Below are 19,496 nucleotides of genomic sequence, written 5' to 3' on the forward strand. Positions count from 1 at the left end.
AGATAGATAGACAAATAGATGAATGAATGAAGTAGCTCAAATTACTTCTGGCCCCATCCCACTGAAAAAGGAAGGTCAAGTGGAGCGCACTGAATTGTGGGATTGTCCACGGTGCTACTAAATATAGTAAGAATGGCAGTATGCCATTCTAAACATAGAATGTATACATAAACTCTGACTGTTATGTAGTTCTTCTGTTTCCCTTACAAATGGCCCTGAAGGGACAACAGCAGACTGTGAGAATGTCTGTACATGTGTTTGCAACCAAACAAATGCACATGCATACCAACACCAAGTTAAATATAAAGACTCTCGCTGCAGGATTGCATGCAATATTTCAACAGTAAAAATATGACTGCTGCTGATAAAACTGCTGTGTGTTCCCAAATGATTGACACATTGCTTTAGAGCCGTCACACTGTCCTGTCATCGGATTAGAGAGCTCCATCCTCCCCAGCAACAGTGACACATACTGTACACACTCACATGCACACATATATGGTTACAGTAAAAGGTTTTGTCAAGCCTAGCTAACTTTTAATGGCAAATGTGACCCCAAAGTAAAGGCACACACACTTGTGTTCACGCATACATGACTGCCAGGGTTTCTCTAGTGAATAAAAACAAACATGGTTTTATAGTGATTCCACACTGAAGTGCTTCTGTCACTGCTGGATCATGTGACCTCAGTCCCCTGCTCTCCTGCTGCCACTGCCTTTGTCTCATAGCTGAAATTCCTCCTCACTAAACATAGATGCATCCATTCTCAATGCCACAATGGTGCATTTTGGGAAACAGACCAGAATGAATTTCACAATGCTATCATGTATCTTCAAAGAATATTTGAATGCTAACGTTTTATGTTGCAGACTCATGTTAGACTGCTTTAAATAACTTTTTCTTCTACACTCTATAAACATAATGACACTCTATGACAACTTTGCAAATTTATTAAAATGAAAAAACTGAAATAAGTACATTGCATAAGTATTCATACCCTTAACGTAGTACTTAGCTGAAGCACCTTTACAGCCTCAAGTCTTTTTGGGTCAGAGTCGACAAGCTTTGCCCATCTGCATTTGGCAATTATCTGCCATTCTTCTTCTCACCTCTTCACCTCTCAAGCTCTGTCAGTTTAGATGGGGGTTGGCAGACATTTTCAGGTTTCTCCAGAAATGTTTGATTTGGTTCAAGAACAGGCTTGAATGGGCCACTCAAGGACATACACAGTTGTCTAAAAACCACTCTTGCTGTGTGCTTAGACTCACTGTCCTCTTAAAAGGTGAACCTTCTCTCCAGTCTGAGGTTCTGAATGCTCTGGACTAAGTTTTCATTAAGGCTACTTCTATATTTCTAAATCATACTCATTCAAATGAATTTGCCACAGGTTAATTCCACTCAAAGTGTAGTAACATCTACAAGCTATATAAATGCTCCTGAGCTAAATTTCTCAGAAGAGGGTATGAATGCTTATGCAATGGAATGATTTCACTTTTTCTAGTTCTAATAAATTTGCAAATTGTTACAAACCTGTATTATTTAAAGCAGTTTATCAAGGCTGCAAAATGAAATGTGAAAAAATGAAGGGGTTTGAATACTTTTGAAAGGCACTGTATATATAAACACAATTCTGACTTTTTTTCTCGCAAATGTGATAAAAAAAACTTGCAACTGTGAGTTATAAAGTCAGAATTGCATGATATAAACTCACAAGTGTGAGTTATAAAGTCCAATTTTGAGGGAAAATGCAAATCTGATATCAGTTTAACAAGACTGCAACATAAAATGTGAACAAATGAAGGGGTTTGAATACTTTTGCAAGGCACTGTATATATAAACACAATTCTGACTTTTTTTCTCGCAAATGTGATAAAAACTTGCAATTGCAAATTATAAAGTCAGAATTGCATAATATAAACTTACAATTGTAAGTTCTAAAGTCCAATTTTGGCGGAAAATGCAAGACTGATAGCAATTTAACATAAGGCTGCAACAAGAAATGCGAAAAAAATGAAGGGGTTTGAATACTGTTTTTTTTTTATATATCATAATTGTGAGGTATAAGCTTGCAATTGTGAGTTATAAAGTCCAATTTTGAGGGACAACTTAAAATTATATATTTTTTTAGAATATTGTATATATAATAATAACAGTGTGTTCTATATTTTGTGTCTGTTTTTTATTTTTGTTCTTTTATTTATTTATTTTTTCCAGTGTGTTTTATTGGTGGACAGAATTTAGCATCTTCCTGGTGACTGGGAGAACTATGTCATGGAGAATTTTAATGCGCTTGTTATGGAGGGCCAACAAACCACATGAATTTTGAATAAACTGCCAGGAACTGCTTCAGAAGGCTGTTAAAATTATGTTACAACAGAACTGTTTCAAGCTCTTTGATGCAACAGAAATGCTTTAGAAATTAGATTAAAATTTATTTAATCCTTCAGGAATACCAGACCCCAGTGAGTTTACAGAAAATGAGATACGACAAGCTACAGTTGTTTTGAAGTGCCGAGACTAAATTTAGTTAGACGCATGTAGATTGCTGAAGTGAGAACTGGAAAAATAGGACAAAACACAGCAAGACTACTGAGGCGTTGGGGGACGTTTGTCTGCATCCATCTGTAGGTCATTACAGTACGTAATATAATTAGCTAAAGACAATAACCCACATCTTAAATTTGCAGAATCGCAAAATAATTCACAGGGCAAAAGTTCACCTCCATTAAATTTACATGATTTCTATTAGAAGCAGCAACAAATCACCTCTGAAATATAAATACATTTCTGAATGAACAATATAATGGCATTAATGGAAAGACTAATTAAAAAAGTAAGTAAACAACTCCGATATAACCACTATATTACGTCAAAATAAGACTTAAAATGGCATGAAAACATAATTTGTGGGAGTTTTTAGTGAGTAATCACCACGTGTGTTAACTGTTTATCACAGAGAATTCAAATGAGAAAAAACAAAAGTAAATGAATTACAAATTAATTTGAGGAATGCAGTATCTCATAAGGTCCCCAAAAGGCTATACCTAGATGGTTTATAGGGGTTAATTGTGGCTTGGCCAGAGCTCCATTTAGATTTAAGGGTTAAAAAAAAAATAACATAGTTTGAATTATGTCACTGTTAAGAATAGTTCATTGCTAAGCACCATCTGTGAACACATCACATACTCCACGGCACCATGCTGGAGTAAATCTGTCTTCCAATTCAGGTCAATAAATCATTGAAAAATATGGTTTATTTCTGTACATAAATGATGCATGCACATGCATGAGTGGCCTGTGTGTCACATGTCCTGTAAACCTGGCATATGTGAACTCATGCAGACATGAATTATAAATGCGCTTCAGGCTCCAGGCTGCAGAATTCGTCTGATTACAGCTCTTCTTCATGCACATGGATTCCACAGCAACATTGTATAATAAGCTGTGGGCATTCAAGCATTTTGTTGCGCACAGAAAATGGTCAATATTGCAAAGTTGAGCTGCTTAGAATACACTCAAGACATTTGCACATTGAATAAACAGTTTATGACATTTACCTGATAAAGGAACAGGTTAAGGCGTCTACATGACCTTGCATGCTGTCGGGAATAATCAGAGTAAGATTTTGCATGTAAAAGCACTCGTTGTTCAAATGATCACAGAATCAGACAACGCTTATTTGCATACTGTTTATACATTCCACACTGGGATGTACAATTGGAACAGGAGAAAGCACTTTGCACTGAAAAACTTACACATAGCACCTGTAAGACAGAAACATAAAAAACACAAAAATGGAAGAATCATCCATAGATGTTAAAAGTTGCAAGTTATTAGTTAAACAAACCAGCAAATAAACAAACAAACAAAATAGACACACTGCATATGAAATTATTGCCATTGTAATTATTTTATATAATTTGTTTTAATAATATAAATAATAATTGATATATTGTTTTGTTATAAACTGATTGTAATAATTGTATGACATTTTTTATTTAATTATTCAAAAAAATATTGTTTTATTTGATTATTATTATAATATAATCTGATTATTATGAAAGCCTGTTTCCGCCACTAAACAACATTTTTTAAAAAAGGTAATTGCAACTTTTTATCTGACAATTCTGACTTTTTCTCTCACAATTGTGAGTCTACATCTCTCAGAATTCTGTGATGCAAACTCACAATTCTGAATTTTTCTCAGAATTGTGATATAAGGTCGCAATTGCGAATTTAAAAGTCAGAATTGGGAGATATAAACTTGCAACTGCAAGTTATAAAGTCAGAATTGTGAGACATAAACTCACAATTCTGACTTTATAACATGCAATTCAGAATTGTGAGATGCAAACTTTCCCCTTAAAACTGGACTTTATAACTCGCAATTGCGAGTTTATATCTCTCAAATCTGAAAAAAAAAATCAGAATTGAAGATATAAACTCGCATTTGTGAGACAAAAAAAAAGTCAGAGTTGTGTTTATATCCTGCAGTTCTGACTTTATAACTCACTTTTGCGAGTTTTCATAAAAAAATTGAGAAACAATTGTGAATTGTGAGATTTTATAGAGTTTATATCACACAATTCTGACTTTTTTTCTAAATTGTGAATTATCACAATACTGAGAAAAAAGTCTGAATTGTGAGTTTTATCTCCCACTTGCAAGTTTATGTCACAATTCTGAGAAAAAAAGTCAGAACTGCGAGTTTGTATCATGAACATTTGAAGACAAAAGTCAGAATTATGAGATAAAAAGTCGCAATCGCAAAAACCTTATTTTCATGTTTTATTCAGTGGCGAAAACGGGCTTCCATATGTTATAGCATAATTGTGAAATAAGCAAAAAACATTGTTTCTTACATAAAAATGAATTGTTAAATAGTAAAATTACAGATGTACTGTATGAGCATAAATAAATAAATAAATAATATAGACACACTATATTTTATGGTATAAAATAATCACCTCTGTAATAATACAAGTAAAATAAAAGCCATTTTTTTATTTTTGTTTTTTTTTTTTTACAAAAACTTGGGTTAAATAGTCGATTTCAGATGCTCTGTAAAGACAAATAAATAATGTATAATATATAAAAAAATAATTTTGATAATATTAATTCATGTAATATTACCACGCCTGCGTAGACCTGACTAGTCTGATAATATCAAAATTGTGACATAAATAATTAAATAAAATGCCTCTTAAATACAAATGATACAAATGGGTTAAATAGAAAAACTATCATTACAACTCTCAGAAGATGTCAGCATGGCAATGGATATGGCAATGTTAATGTATTTGGTTTTGGTGGAATAGATCTGCTAAGCTGCTGAATTGCTGCCACTGTTGGTTACTGATATTATTGTAGATTACTGCAGCTGCCGCTGCAAAGCAACTAAGGGTACTTGCTGCTGCCAATACAGACACCGATACGGTGCTGTGAGTATTTAAGCCCCGTAGCAGATCTACACAGGTGGAGCTGGGGAGGTGGAGGGTTTCAAAGGAACTCTGAAAGCACGCTGCGAAATGCTCTGGTGAATGCTAACCAGCCATTTAAATGTAAAGCAGTAAGCTCATTTGCTCCGTATGCAACATGAACCAATCAGCTTGTGCCAAAGAGTTTAACGCTGTGATTATCATCAGTTTGCGTTAATGACCCATCAGCCTGCACCATCTAGAGTTTCATGACAGAACTTGGTATTTATAGTTCCCTCTAGAACTAAATGATTCATGCTCTTAATATAATTTTGGGTAATGAAATATCAGCATCAACACCACACCAAGAAGAAAACGTGAGTTGCTTTTATGCATGCTGACTGGTTGAACATCAATGTGCTAAGTGTATGACGAGGCACGTACGTCGCTTGTGACAGAAGGCAAATATTTTCTGACCTCCACGCCAGGTCTCATCCATTTGCAGGCCTCAACATTTGAAAGATTGTTAAAGGTCAAGCAGGTTTTGGCCCATGGGGCTTGACCTTATTGAAAACTCCTGTTTTTTTTCCCCAAGTTTTCCCTGAACCAGCCACGTGCATTAGTGTCCAGTTTTAAGAGGTCCATAATCCAGGCATCTCTCTGTGCCCCTTCCATGAACTCTGACAGGGATATCTGACCTGTGGATGAAGAGGAAGAGGAAGAGTCTTTAATGGATTTTTTCATCAGCCCCCACCCCTCTCTCTCACTCTCTCTCTGACCACCGATGGGCTTAATTTAGCAGCAGTCTAAGTCTACACATATTTAGGCTGCAGCACATGGGATTATTATATAAGGCTGTTTATTCATCAACGTGCTCCTGTGCAGTTTTCGAAAGTAAACATCCTTTTGATACACCCATGAGTTTATTTACTTTGTCTATCAGTATTAGTGCCGACTCCTAAATCGAAGACTGAAAAGGATGAGAAGAAATGGCTGAATAAAGTCGTTATTTATTCTCATAGCTCCATAGAATTCAGGTTGTACCACTGATGTCACATGGACTATTTTAACAATGTCTTAACTATTTTTCTGGGTCTTGAACGTGTCAGTTGCTGTCTATGCAGGGTCAGAAAGCTCTCGGATTCATCACAAATATAATTTCTGCTACAAAGATGAACGAAGGTCTTACAGGTTCGGAACGATGTGAGGGTGAGTAACTAATGACACAAAGATATATAATGACACAAAGAAATTGAAGAGTTTGTCCTTGACTGGCCTTCATAAATCCCAGATCCGAATTCCACTAAACAGCTTTGGGATGAACTGGAAGGCTGTCTGTGAGCCAGAGCCCATCACCCAACATTAGCCCCTGTCCTCACTGATGCTCTCCAATGGACACAAATCCATACAGACATGTTGCAACCTAGTGGAAAGCTTTCCTAGAAAAGTGAAAGCCTATGGCTTGAAATTAAATTTTTAACAAGCTCTTATGGGGGCGTTGTTTGATGTCTACATACTTTTAGCATTATAACTGTTTATCCCAAGATATTACATGTTTTGGTCTTTAAGTATTTATTTGAGAGTAAGAAGAGACACTTACCATCATTATTTTCATCCAAAACTTTAAATATCCTGTCGCAAATATCACTTGGTGTCATGTCGATGCTGTTTTTCTTAAGTTGGCAAATTATCTAGAATTCGAAAATGACCAAGAAATGCATTAGAAGAGGAAGTACAAATGAATGGTGAAACTCAAGATCACTTTTACAGTACCTTTATAACACGTTTGACTTCTTGTCTGTCCAACTTTCCGTTGTCATCTCTGTCATAGACTTTAAAAGACCATTTCAATCTGTCCTCCAGTTTTCCTCTTAAAACCAGGTGGACGGCTGCTACAAATTCCATGAAGTCTATAACATCATCCTACAAGGCACGAATGATTTCCAGCTGATTAGCTGATCACATATGCAAATAATCACAGATTATGCATAGAAATTGCTGCTTTGCAATCAGCACTTAATTTTTAAGAAAATGAGAAACTTGCATTTTTTTAAATAAGTTATGCAGAATAGAACTTTTCAACTTTTGCGCTCACCCTGTTTGTGTCAAATGATTTGAAGAGGGTTTCCATGTACAAAGCTTCATCTTCTGATGTGCTCTGAACTCCGAAGATCTTGCGGAATTCATGAAGATGCAAGGCTCCGCTTGGACACTCTTTCATGAATTTGGTGTAAAGAGGCTGGATGTCTGTTAGCTCCACTTCCTTGTCTTCATCGCTTTGAGATTGACCCATACTGAAATACAGTCTTTGTCCAAAACTCACAGTGCAGGTCATATGAAAATGGCAACGATAATGGCGAACATGCCAAGCTGAGTTCTCCTTGCAGGTAAACTGATGTAATCCACTTACAACTAGGAACGTGTTGTCTTACTATGAACGGCACTGGTATTTTTAGAAGGCCTAAATCTCATTTGCTCTTTGGTCTGATGTGCAGAATCTTCAGGTAAAAGTTCATGAACTAATATATGATAAGTCTAATATGAACTTAGCTGTTAGAGAACGATGAGTCAGTTTTCAGACTTTTTATTAGTTAGCCTGTATTGCAGGTTGAGATGAGGGCTTGTTAAAATAAATAAATAAATACATATGTATGTACAAACACACACACATACACATTTTGTTTATATTATTATATTATATTATAAATTAGCATCAATTTAAGTACAACAAATATCATCATGGTGTAAAAATACTTTTTATACAATTTACATATGTAATTTATTGTGTAAGGATGAAATATGATCCAGAAAATAATAAATAAATAAATAATAATAATAATAATAATATTATTATTAATAATAATAATAATAATAATAATAATAATTTTAATATACAACAAATACTCCAACTCTTATATTATATTATATTATATTATATTATATTATATTATTATAAATTCGCATCATTTAAAGTACAACAAATACTATCACAGTGTAAAATAGATATTTATACAATTTACATATGTAATTTATTGTGTAAGGATGAATTATGATCCAGAAAATAATACATAAATATATATATAAATAAATAATTTTAATATACAACAAACACTCCATACTCCACAAATATTATATTATATTATATTATATTATATTATGAAGCAGCAACAATTAAAGTACAACAAATACTATTACGATATAAAAATACTTTTTTATACAATTAACATATGTAGTTTATTGTGTAAGGATGATTATTGACCCACAAAAAAATAAATAAATAAATAAATAAATGATTTTAATATACAACAAATATGCCAAATCATTATTATATTACATTACATTATATTGTGAATCAGCAACAATTAAAGTACAACAAACACTATCACGATATAAAAATACTTTTTTATACAATTAACGTATGTAATTTATTGTGTAAGGATGATTATTGACCCACAAAATAATAAATAAATAAATAAATAAATGATTTTAATATACAACAAATATGCCAAATCATTATTATATTATATTACATTATATTATGAATCAGCAACAATTAAAGTACAACAAACACTATCACGATATAAAAATACTTTTTTATACAATTAACGTATGTAATTTATTGTGTAAGGATGATTATTGACCCACAAAATAATAAATAAATAAATAAATGATTTTAATATACAACAAATATGCCAAATCATTTATATTATATTATATTATATTATATTATATTGTGAATCAGCAATGATTAAAGTGCAACAAATACTATCATGATATAAAAAATACTTTTTTTATACAATTAACATATGTAATTTTTTGTGTAAGGATGATTATTGACCCACAAATATAAAAAATAAATAAATAAATAAATAAATGATTTTAATATACAACAAATATGCCAAATCATTATTATTATATTATATTATATTATATTATATTATATTATATTATATTATATTATATTATATTATATTATGAATTAGTAACAATTAAAGTACAACAGATATAAAAAGACTTTTTTTAATACTATTAACATATGTAATTTATTGTGTAAGGATGATTATGGATCCAGAAAATAATAAATAAATAAATAAATAAATAAATAAATAAATAAACAAACAAATAAATAAATAAATGGTTTTTAATATACAAATACTCCAAATCGTTATATTATATTATATTATATTATAAATTAGCGTCAATTAAAGTACAACAAACACTCTGATGATGTAAAAATACTTTTTTGTACAATTTTCATATGTAATTTATTGTGCAAGAGTGAAATATGAGCCAGTAAATAATTAATTAATAAATACATAAAGTTCATGAAATACTCCACATAACTATATTATATTATATTATAACTGAATAATACTTTTAATACAACTTACTTGACATATTATTTTTGGTGTTGGAGTGAGATAAGACATGACCCATACATGTTTTAACATCCTTTGAGATTCGCCCATCTATACCCATACACAGCACTGAAACTTTCATGTACTTCTGTATAGCTGGCGACACAAAAGAATTCAAAAATAAATCAAGCTAACACCACTCAGCCTTTTGTCTCTCTCTAAATGATTCATTAATTCTTTTAAATGATTGATTATTCATAAAGTCATAGTTAATTAGATCAGCGGGGCCAACATACTCAATTACACCAGTGTCAGAAAATGTCTTGTGTGACTAGTTACGTTAAGCTCTGACTTCCTATCACTGCAATCATTTAGACTGCCTTTCTAAAACATATGGTTTTACCGGGGGCTTTAAAGGGCCAAACCATTCTCACCAGTCTTACCTTTCCTCTACAGTACCATTCCTCAAGCAGCTGTCCTAACAGGACCTTTTAACTAGAGTGGCCTATAAATAAACCTTTTAACAGGTTAAGCTGAGTATCTCAGTTCAGCTGCAGTCAGACAAGAAATCTGAAGTCACATTGACTTTACTGTTGACGTCGTAAAGAAATTATTAGGATAAGGATACTTTAAATACTCGACGTAAAAAATATATGCATACTTTTGAGTAAATGAATTTTTTTTTAAATAATTAACATATTTGCATGAACAAAAAAATACTTCAATACAAATAAATGGAGAGACAAAGAGAGAGAAATGTGTCTTACGTTGGCTTTACTGTTGATGTCATGAATAAATGAATCAACTGTTAGGATACTTTAAATATTTGACCTACGCAGAATATGCATATGCATATAAATACTTAAAGTAGTCAAATAAATAATTAAATAACCGCAAGAACAGAGAGAAAGAGAAATGTTTGAATTTTACACTGGCTGTACTGGTGATGTCATGAATAATTAATAAATTATTAGGTTTAGGATGCTTTAAATACTTGACCTACAAAGAATATGCATTCTTGGACATAAATTATCCCATATGCCATATGGTAAGAGCATTATAGTTTAATATTCACCAAAGAGGTCAACAAATACTTCAAAAATAGTCGCATTAAGAAAAATCAATAAAAATATCATTTTTAATATTAGGGAAAATATGCCATATGGTAAAAGTAGCATTACAATTTATCAGTTGCTAAACAGGTCAACAAAGACTTTATATATATATATATATATATATATATATATATATAAAATGTAATTTATTTCTGTGATATAATTTATCAGTTGCTAAACAGGTCAACAAAGACTATATATATATATATAATGTAATTTATTTCTGTGATTTCAAAGCTGAAATTTTAGCATAGTATATATATATATATATATATATATATATATATATATATAATGTAATTTATTTCTGTGGTTTCAAAGCTGAATTTTTAGTATAGTTACTCCAGAGATCTAATATTCTAATATTCTGATTTGCTGCTTACAAAACATGTATTATTATTATTATTATTATTATTATGTTGAAAACAGCTGAGTAGATTTTTTTCAAGTTTCTTTGATGAATAGAAATAATTTACCTGAAATAAAAAATTTGTTGTAACATTATAAATGTCTTTATCACCACTTTTGATCAATTTTAAGCGTCTTTGCTAAATAAAAGTATTAATTTCTTAATGAATAAATCAGCATATTTGAATGATTTCTGAAGGATCATGTGACACTGAAGACAGGAGTAATGATGCTAAAAATTTAGATTTGATCACAGGAATAAATTACATTTTAAAATATATTCAAATAGAAAGCAATTATTTTAAATAGCAAAAATATTTCACAATAATACTGCTTTTCCTGTATTTTGGATCAAATAAATTCAGATGAGCAGAAGAGAATTCTTTAAAAACATTAAAAACCTTACCGTTCAAAAACTTTTGACTGGTAGTCCTTTTTAATGACTGGAAAAATATGCCATATGGTAAGAGTAGCATTATAATTTAATATTTGCTAAACAGGTCAAGTCCATTTATGCCCTCTTTCCAGCAAAGCTTAATGCCTTGCCCACTGAACTCTGGCCTAAATGCAGAATCACATCAATTTTACTTCCGGCCAATAAAACCTAAATCCACCCCGGTTCACCTCTAGTCTTCTTTTTGATGAGGTGATATATTATTCAGCAGCATGTAAGAGATAGTTTGTCAGGACTGACAGTGAAGACATAAAAGGTTCCTCACCTTTTCTCAGCTGTCATTAATATTATGTAATGTAATCCTCGACTCTGAATCACCACAATCCCACATCCTCAGGAAACACAAGACATTTTTATAAAACATAAAGAAGTGTAGCTAATATGCATATTTCTTATTTAAAAAATCAGTAAATAAAAAAGAGCTAAACTGAAAATACGTGCCCCCTAAATATCTGTGACGTTTTTTCCCCGTATAAACATTATAAAACTATAAACAATGAAATGTTAAAGGGTAAAAACTTGTAAATTTGTCAACGTTTAACATCAGTGAGCATAATTAACGCGCTGCTGCCCCCTATCGACCAACAGCTCAGGAGCACCCCCAAATTCCGTAAACATCCCGACGTCACTTCCGCTTACATTCGCATGAAAAAACATAGCAAACGCTGTATTTATTTCGTATTAAGCGCTATTTCCATTCTGCAATCTTGTGCGTCCGTCAGTATTGAAGTGCAGAGACGCGCTTTCTAAAGCACGCCTGTGTTAAAAGCCTCAGTAATGAAGGTGAGTGAAGGATTTGGTTTGTTTTGCATGCCAGTATAAAGCCAAACCTGTTCTTACCTGATTCTGCACCGACACGAACTGTTGAATATTTATTTTTATATTTACATACGGGCCTTTTTGATACTGTGCCATTAAATGCGGTTACGTCGGGTGGATGTTGTGTTATCTCGCGCTAATAAATAAATAAGCTGCAATAAAACATTAAACGGGGCAGCTGATAATAAGTCGATGCCTGGATATAATATTACATCAGCATGATAGTGCAAAACACATTGTGTAAACTGTGCAATTTTACTTTTGTTTATTTTTCAAGTCATAAAGTTTATGTTGTTAGCCGTGTCAGAGGCTGTAAACGAACGGAGATGATGATGGTTATGATAATTAATGTAGTATTTGGGTCATTACTGCTTTGCAGCATCTTTTGCTCTTTGTAACTTTGCAGAAAGAAGTAGGTTTTGTTTGCAAGATGTTTTCAAATACATTTGGATAGCAGATGTTTATAAATGTGTCATGGTGAAGCCCAAACATCTTCATTGCAATTATAGCTTGAATGACAGACCAGATGCAAATATAAATCAATTGTTTATTAAGGGACTGACAAATTAAATTACGTGAGGGTGTCGACTTGAAATGTGTTATTTGGTACATGATGGCATGTTTTAAATGGAAAAATCCAATGAATACTACAAAACACTGAAACATCAAACCCATTGCTACTTGCTCATGCTTGCTGTTTTCCCCACCAAAATGATGTCACTTCCTGCAAGATGATGTCATTAGTTTATCAACTTTCAGTGTCACATTAGTTCAAATTGTGTGTAATTTATGTTGTAGAACTAGTATGTCTACTAAAAGTAATTAATGTACTACAAACAAATATAGTGTTTTAAAATTGCAAGTTAAATATTTTATACAATATATGTTGATGGGAGCATGAAAATGTATTGCATGGACAGGAATAACTGTTATTGTTTGGAGTGTGAGTTTATGTATTAACAGTATGAATGGTATAATTATGTTAATTAAAGGGCCCGAGTGCAGAGACTGAGGTGATCGAGGAAGCACCTGCTGACCCGAACAATGAAGAACTTCCACCATACCTGCGTGAAGAACCACCTGAGGGTATGTTTAGCCTTATTTATGCTGATGTGTTCTTAAATATATAATATATCAAATATGTTATTGAATGGATTGCTGTTGGTGTGATGTATCCAATAACTTTTTAATCAACAAGGATTTAGGAAAAAAAAAAATTATATATATATATATAATATATTTGGCCTCCTTTTGCAGCCAATACAGCATTATTTCATCTTGGGAATGACAAATACAAGTCCTGCACAGTAGCCAGAAGGATTTTGAGCCATTCCTTTCGCAGAACAGCGGCCAGGTCACTATGTGATGTTGGTGTATGAAAACATTTCCTGACTCGCTCCTCCAAAACACCCCAAAGTGGCTCAATAATATTCAGATCTGGTGACTGTGCAGGCCATGGGAGATGTTTAACTTTACTTTCATGTTCATCAAATCACTCTTGTCACCAGTCTTGCTGTGTGTATTGGTGCATTATCATCCTAATACACGGCACCACATTCAGGGTAGAATGTTTGAGCTATTGGGTGCACAAAGTCAACCTTCACACTCTGCTCTTATTGGTGGAATGTGCGATCAGTAAAGACTGGCCACCAGGCTGCATAAATATAGCCATGAAACCTCCAACACTATATTGGCCAGTGTTTCAGTTTCATTGTCCAACCCCTGTATATATATATATATATATATATATATATATATATATATATATATACACACAACAACAAAATGATAAAAATATATTATAGTTTTTATATTTATTATTCTTTATATGTATTTTTTCAGTATTTATGCTGATATGGCAATACAGTCTTATTGGTTTATGTATTTAGGTCACTTCATATGAACATATAAAAAAAAAGTATATTTTAGATGACAAGCTCTGAAATTTTTCATTATTTAAGTCACTTTTTTTGTCCTCACTGGATTGTTTTCAAAGGTTCTACTTTTCTAAAGTACATGTGTCTAGAAATTATTTTATTTTTTTTGTTACTTTTTTTAAATTTGCAATGAAGATACTTTTGCTTCTGAAATATGGGAAAGTTTGGAGCTGGTAAGATATTTTTATTTTTTTATTTTTTTTTAATGTATTTATTTTTATTTATTTTTTTAAATTAAGGCTGGATTTTTTTAAAACCAAAAGTATAGTAAAAACAGTAATGTTGTGAAATGTTTACAAATTAAAATTGTAATTTCAAAATTATATTATTTTAAATAATTTTTTCATTCTAATATGCTGCTCAAGAATCATTAAAAAAAAATAATTATTTAATTTTTTTTCCTACATTTGTAATATTTATTTGTTTAATGTCAAATTTAATATGTGCGCTGCTTAATGTATAATTCTTAATGTGTATTAGGGATTGCTCGATACTAAATCAATACCATATGTAACAAATAACCAGCCTCAAAAGATAAGAGAATGGAAAACAATTTAGTAAGTGCTCTTAACCTACTAAGCATGTATTAGTTCATTTATAATTTATAACTAATTAAATATATAAAATAGACCTAAAGACCTAAATTAAATAGACCTAGATAAATAATTAATATAATAATTGCTAAAAAAAAATATTTGCTGTAATACTGTTAGGTCAGCTTAGGCCTACCTAATGAATTTTAACAAAGTTTGCTATACTGTAAAGTGTTTTTTTAAAGTCTTTTTAAAGTGTTCTGATTGTTTTCAGATTTCAGACTCAGTCAAAGAAAAAGCATTAAATATAAATGTCTCTTGTGCTCTCTCGGCTGCTTCATATTAGCAGTCGGCGATGCCACAGAAACATTCCCTTCACATTATTGATAATCTGGTCAATTTTTGTCAAAGAATACGCCATCTATTACTTTCTTAATGGTGTAGTAAAGTGTAGTGATCTGCAGAGGGCCACACTGACCAACATAAGACAAATAAAGATCTCTTAATATTTGAAGTGCCGTAATGTACGAAGATTTAAGAAGGTTTAATTCCCAAATCCATTCATCATTCCAAACCGCTTCCCAGAAAGCCCTCCAGGTGCCCTCTGGTACACACAGAGCTGTATCTGTAGTTAATAACGGGCACGTAGGCTCTATTAATGCTTTTCATTAAAAGCTAAAGATCTTTCAGTAACTGAACATGTTTAAGTTAAAGTGGGCTTTTGTCCCCAAACCGTGATCAATGTCCTCCCTTTGTTCTCTGTGCTATTTGATCTTTACGTCTAGGGACGGCACAAAGAAACAAAGCTCTCTTGTCTTGTCTCTTCATAAAAAGTCTATTCGAGGTGAAGGCCCTGATGCCGCTGCTTTGCCAGAAACAATCTCTTTAGTTTAAATGGCTGCATTATGTTGCTATAAATTGCTTTGGGATTCTCAGTGCCTGCTGCCCACCAGTGCATCACAGGTGATTGCATAACAGCAAACGCCTGCCCTCTGGCTTTTTGGCTACTGTCTCAGTGCGGATCCTGAAATAGTTTATTATATCGCTGAGATTCTGTCCGTCTTTGCTGAAAACAAGAATCTTTTGGATCTGCGCTGTGTATATTGAATTGTTTGTTCTGATTCACGGTGGGTTGATCTGTAGATGTATACAAAGCTATTTTGGGTAAATCAAACTGTCTGTTTTGGTGAAAATTGTCATCGTGATAACTGGCGTTTTATGAGAAATGAGTTTTGAGCCTGAGTACACGAGCGCATTGGGCCTGTTCACAAGGAGGGGAATTGTTTGGATCAGGCTTAATATCACTGAGCAAATAGCAGGAGGGATTGAAGTACAAGCAGACTGATCCTAGTTCAGTATCTCAGCAACCTCACCTAGATCTGCTTTGGGTTTCATAGCCCAGAATGCCGTTTTCGCTCAGGGTGCGGACTGCTCTTATGAAAATTAACCATGGTTTTACTATAGGAAAAGTGTTTGGCTTGTTATAAGAATGTTAATCAACCACAGTTTTACTACCAACCATGGTTTGTAACCATACCATGGTTAAACTATGGTTAACTTGTGGTTACCATGCTTTAACTAAAGTAATTATGATTTTTTTGGTTTTATTTGTTGTAAAACCATGGTTAAAAGAGAACTCCACTTCCAGAACAACCCTTGTCATCCAATATGTTCATGTGTTTCTTTCTTCAGTCATAAAGAAATTGTTTTTTTTTGAGGAAAACATTTCTCTATATAATGGTGCCCCGAGTTTGAACTTTCAAAATGCAGTTTAAATGCGTCTTCAAACTATCCTAAATGCGGTTGTAAACAATCCCAGCCAAGGAAGAAGGGTCTTATCTAGCGAAACGAAATTTAAATACTTTTTAGTCTCAAACGCTCGTCTTGTCTTGCTCTGCCTGAACTCTGTGTTTTCTGATTCAAGACAGTTAGGGTATGTCGAAAAACTCCAATCGTATTTTCTCAACTTCAAAAATCATTTCAAAATCATCCTACATCACTGCAGAAGTACTGACCCAGTCTTTGCAAAGTGAACATGCAAAGAAGATCAAACACCCTTAACAAAAAAGGTAAAACGGTGATATAGGACCATTTTGAAGTTGAGATGGGAGTTTTTGGACATACCCTAACTGTCATGAACCGGAAAAAAACAGAGTTCAGGCAGAGCAAGACAAGACGAGCGTTTGACATTTTAAAGTATATAAATTGTAGTATTTTTGTGAAAATAACCGATCGTTTTGGTAGATAAAACCCTTTTTTCCTTGGCTGGGATTGTTTACAACCACATTTGGGATTGTTTGAAGCCGCATTTAAACTGCATTTTGGAAGTTCAAACTTGGGGCACCATATCCGTCCATTATATGAAGAAAAATGCTGAAATGTTTCTCTCAAAAAACACAATTTCTTTACAGCTGAAGAAAGAAAGACACGAACATCTTGGATGACAAGGGGGTGAGTACATTATCTGTAAATTTTTGTTTGTTCTGGAAGTGGACTTGTCCTTTAATGAAAATAAGGATAGCGATTGATTTAGGAAAAGATCAATCTGACTGATTCAAACCGAATGGTTCATTTAAAAAATGGCACTGGAGTCATTTGTTTATGAATAAGACTAATATTTTGGTAAATTGGATCTTGTGTGTGTGTGTTAGCTTATTTTGCAAACAAACAGCTCATTATATTAGCTTAGCATGCCTCTAGCTGCTTAACCTGCTCACTTAGTCTATACACCAATTATACAGTATTATAGGTGGACTGATCGAATGAACTGTTTATGACATAAGGAAGGTTTGCTGTTGGCACAAACACAATCCATGCCAAACAAAAGTGAACTGATACTTATAAGGTGTAATTTGCATATTTTCACGCTCCTGGTTACACTTCATTCATTCGATTCATTTTCCATAACTCTGAATAAATTGGCTCAGGAGAGCAGCTCACATTCTTTGCATCTCTTGCAGGTGCTGTTGTGTCTGTTCCTAAACTTTTGGTGGCTAGTCCAGTGTGAATAAAACATGAATACAACAGTGAAGCTAGAATGTTCTCGTCTTGAGATGTTACCTAGTTCCAGTGGTAAACAGCTGACCAAAAAGCACTTTGTGAAAAGATTTCAGCGGGAGTGGGAAGCAGCAAAACCCAACCGTGTATATGTTTTATCAAGCCAGTAAGTTGTAGATATATAGAATGAGTCCCTTCAGGGCGAATGGTCGTCTGAGGTCAGACGTAGTCACAGAGGATTTGGAGCGGAACCAGACAGGCTGGTCCACATGCTAATATTCATGTGGAAAAATACAGCCAAAATGGAGCTGTCCTCCCTGAGGCGTTCGCGCTGCTGCAGACAGTGTACGGTTTACAGACCGTTTCTTCTGTTGATGCAACATTTGCACCTGATTTTTCTCCTTTCAAGCTTGTACTGTTTCCTCATCTGTAAATGTCAAATGCGAGGACAGAACGAAAGGCAGGGCGGTAATTTTTAGCAAATTACGGGTGGCGAACATAGTTGTTTCACAATTATGTCCTTTGTGTGTTTTAGTGCGAGCGAGCGACGGGCGAAATTCAATCAAGGTTAGATTGTCAAGCCCTGTCGGTGTGATTGCGCTTTATTTTCTGAGCGAACAGGCTGGAACTGACGTAAACCCGAGAAATACAATGCCACAGATTTAGTCTGTCAGCTAATTTGAGCTTCGGGTACTACTGTATATCTAAAGCACTAGTCGTTGAGGCGTTCATTTAGACATCAATATCCTGTCTAAGTGTTTTTATGTATGTCATGGTTTGTCCAAATGCGTAAAATATCAGCTAACTGACATTTCTGACAGAGTAATTACAGTACTGCCTAGACTTTCTTAGCCTGTTTTTAGCATATGATTGGTTACATTCACAAAGTCTGTGTTGGGGATTGACAGCTGTATTTATTAGCAGGTGTGAGTCTTAAATTGTCTCGTAATACCTGTCACTATAGCAACCAGTAACTGTAGCAAATGTCTCAAAGCGCTTTCAATTGCATCTTTAAAGATTTCATTTGTATTTGATTCTCACAGGTAGGAGGGCAAAACTTGGTTCAGTTCTATCGTTTTTTCGTTTTTTGTTTTTTGTCTTACACTATGACTCCGCAACCATATAAATTTTGTGGTCAAATAGTTTAAACACTAACAAACAAGTAGGTGATTATTCAAATTAAAATATTCAAATATAAAAGTTAACAATAATATTAGAATACTGTTATATATCAGTGTCATTTTGGTAGCACTGAGACACAAGTATAGTTTTTATTACAATTTTGAGCTTTTTTTTTTTTTACGTTTTTCTTTTAAAAAATAATTTTAAAATATGTCTATTTTGTTTTCTTTTTAGTTATTTTAATACATCAAGGTAAAATTCCATAAAAATTAGAAATGTTTCCTTAGCAATTAGCTGAAATAAAAAAAAATATATATATTTTATTTCAAATAACAA

At 33.0% G+C, this 19,496-nt stretch overlaps 2 protein-coding genes across 3 annotated transcripts in view; one reads left to right on the forward strand and one right to left on the reverse strand.

Annotated features, from left to right (window-relative positions):
* Positions 1–3,574: 3,574 nt before the first annotated feature.
* guca1g (guanylate cyclase activator 1g) lies at positions 3,575–7,973 on the reverse strand. 2 transcript variants are annotated; one of them, XR_007825795.1, is made up of 5 exons: positions 7,513–7,973; positions 7,191–7,340; positions 7,018–7,108; positions 5,862–6,115; positions 3,575–3,599 (listed from the first exon to the last, which is right to left on the reverse strand). XR_007825795.1 is itself a non-coding variant. In XM_051099970.1 (4 exons), the coding sequence occupies exons 1-4, from the start codon at positions 7,750–7,752 to the stop codon at positions 5,982–5,984; spliced, it is 615 nt and encodes a 204-aa protein (XP_050955927.1). In that variant the 5' UTR covers positions 7,753–7,973; the 3' UTR covers positions 3,980–5,981. The 2 variants fall into 2 exon arrangements, 1 of the variants encoding a protein (XP_050955927.1); XM_051099970.1 differs by lacking the exon at positions 3,575–3,599 and having other exon boundaries at positions 3,980–6,115.
* Positions 7,974–12,358: 4,385 nt separating this feature from the next.
* zgc:101566 (Transmembrane protein 263-B-like) overlaps positions 12,359–19,496 on the forward strand; it is a 38,968-nt gene continuing 31,830 nt past the window's right edge. Inside the window, exons 1-2 of the mRNA XM_051100194.1 lie at positions 12,359–12,535; positions 13,564–13,657. Coding sequence (XP_050956151.1) covers positions 12,530–12,535; positions 13,564–13,657 — 100 coding nt within the window. The 5' untranslated portion in view covers positions 12,359–12,529. The remainder of the gene's footprint in view (positions 12,536–13,563; positions 13,658–19,496) is intronic.

Source organism: Labeo rohita, chromosome 25 (genome assembly GCF_022985175.1).
Source record: "Labeo rohita strain BAU-BD-2019 chromosome 25, IGBB_LRoh.1.0, whole genome shotgun sequence".
NCBI classification, from domain to species: domain Eukaryota; kingdom Metazoa; phylum Chordata; class Actinopteri; order Cypriniformes; family Cyprinidae; genus Labeo; species Labeo rohita.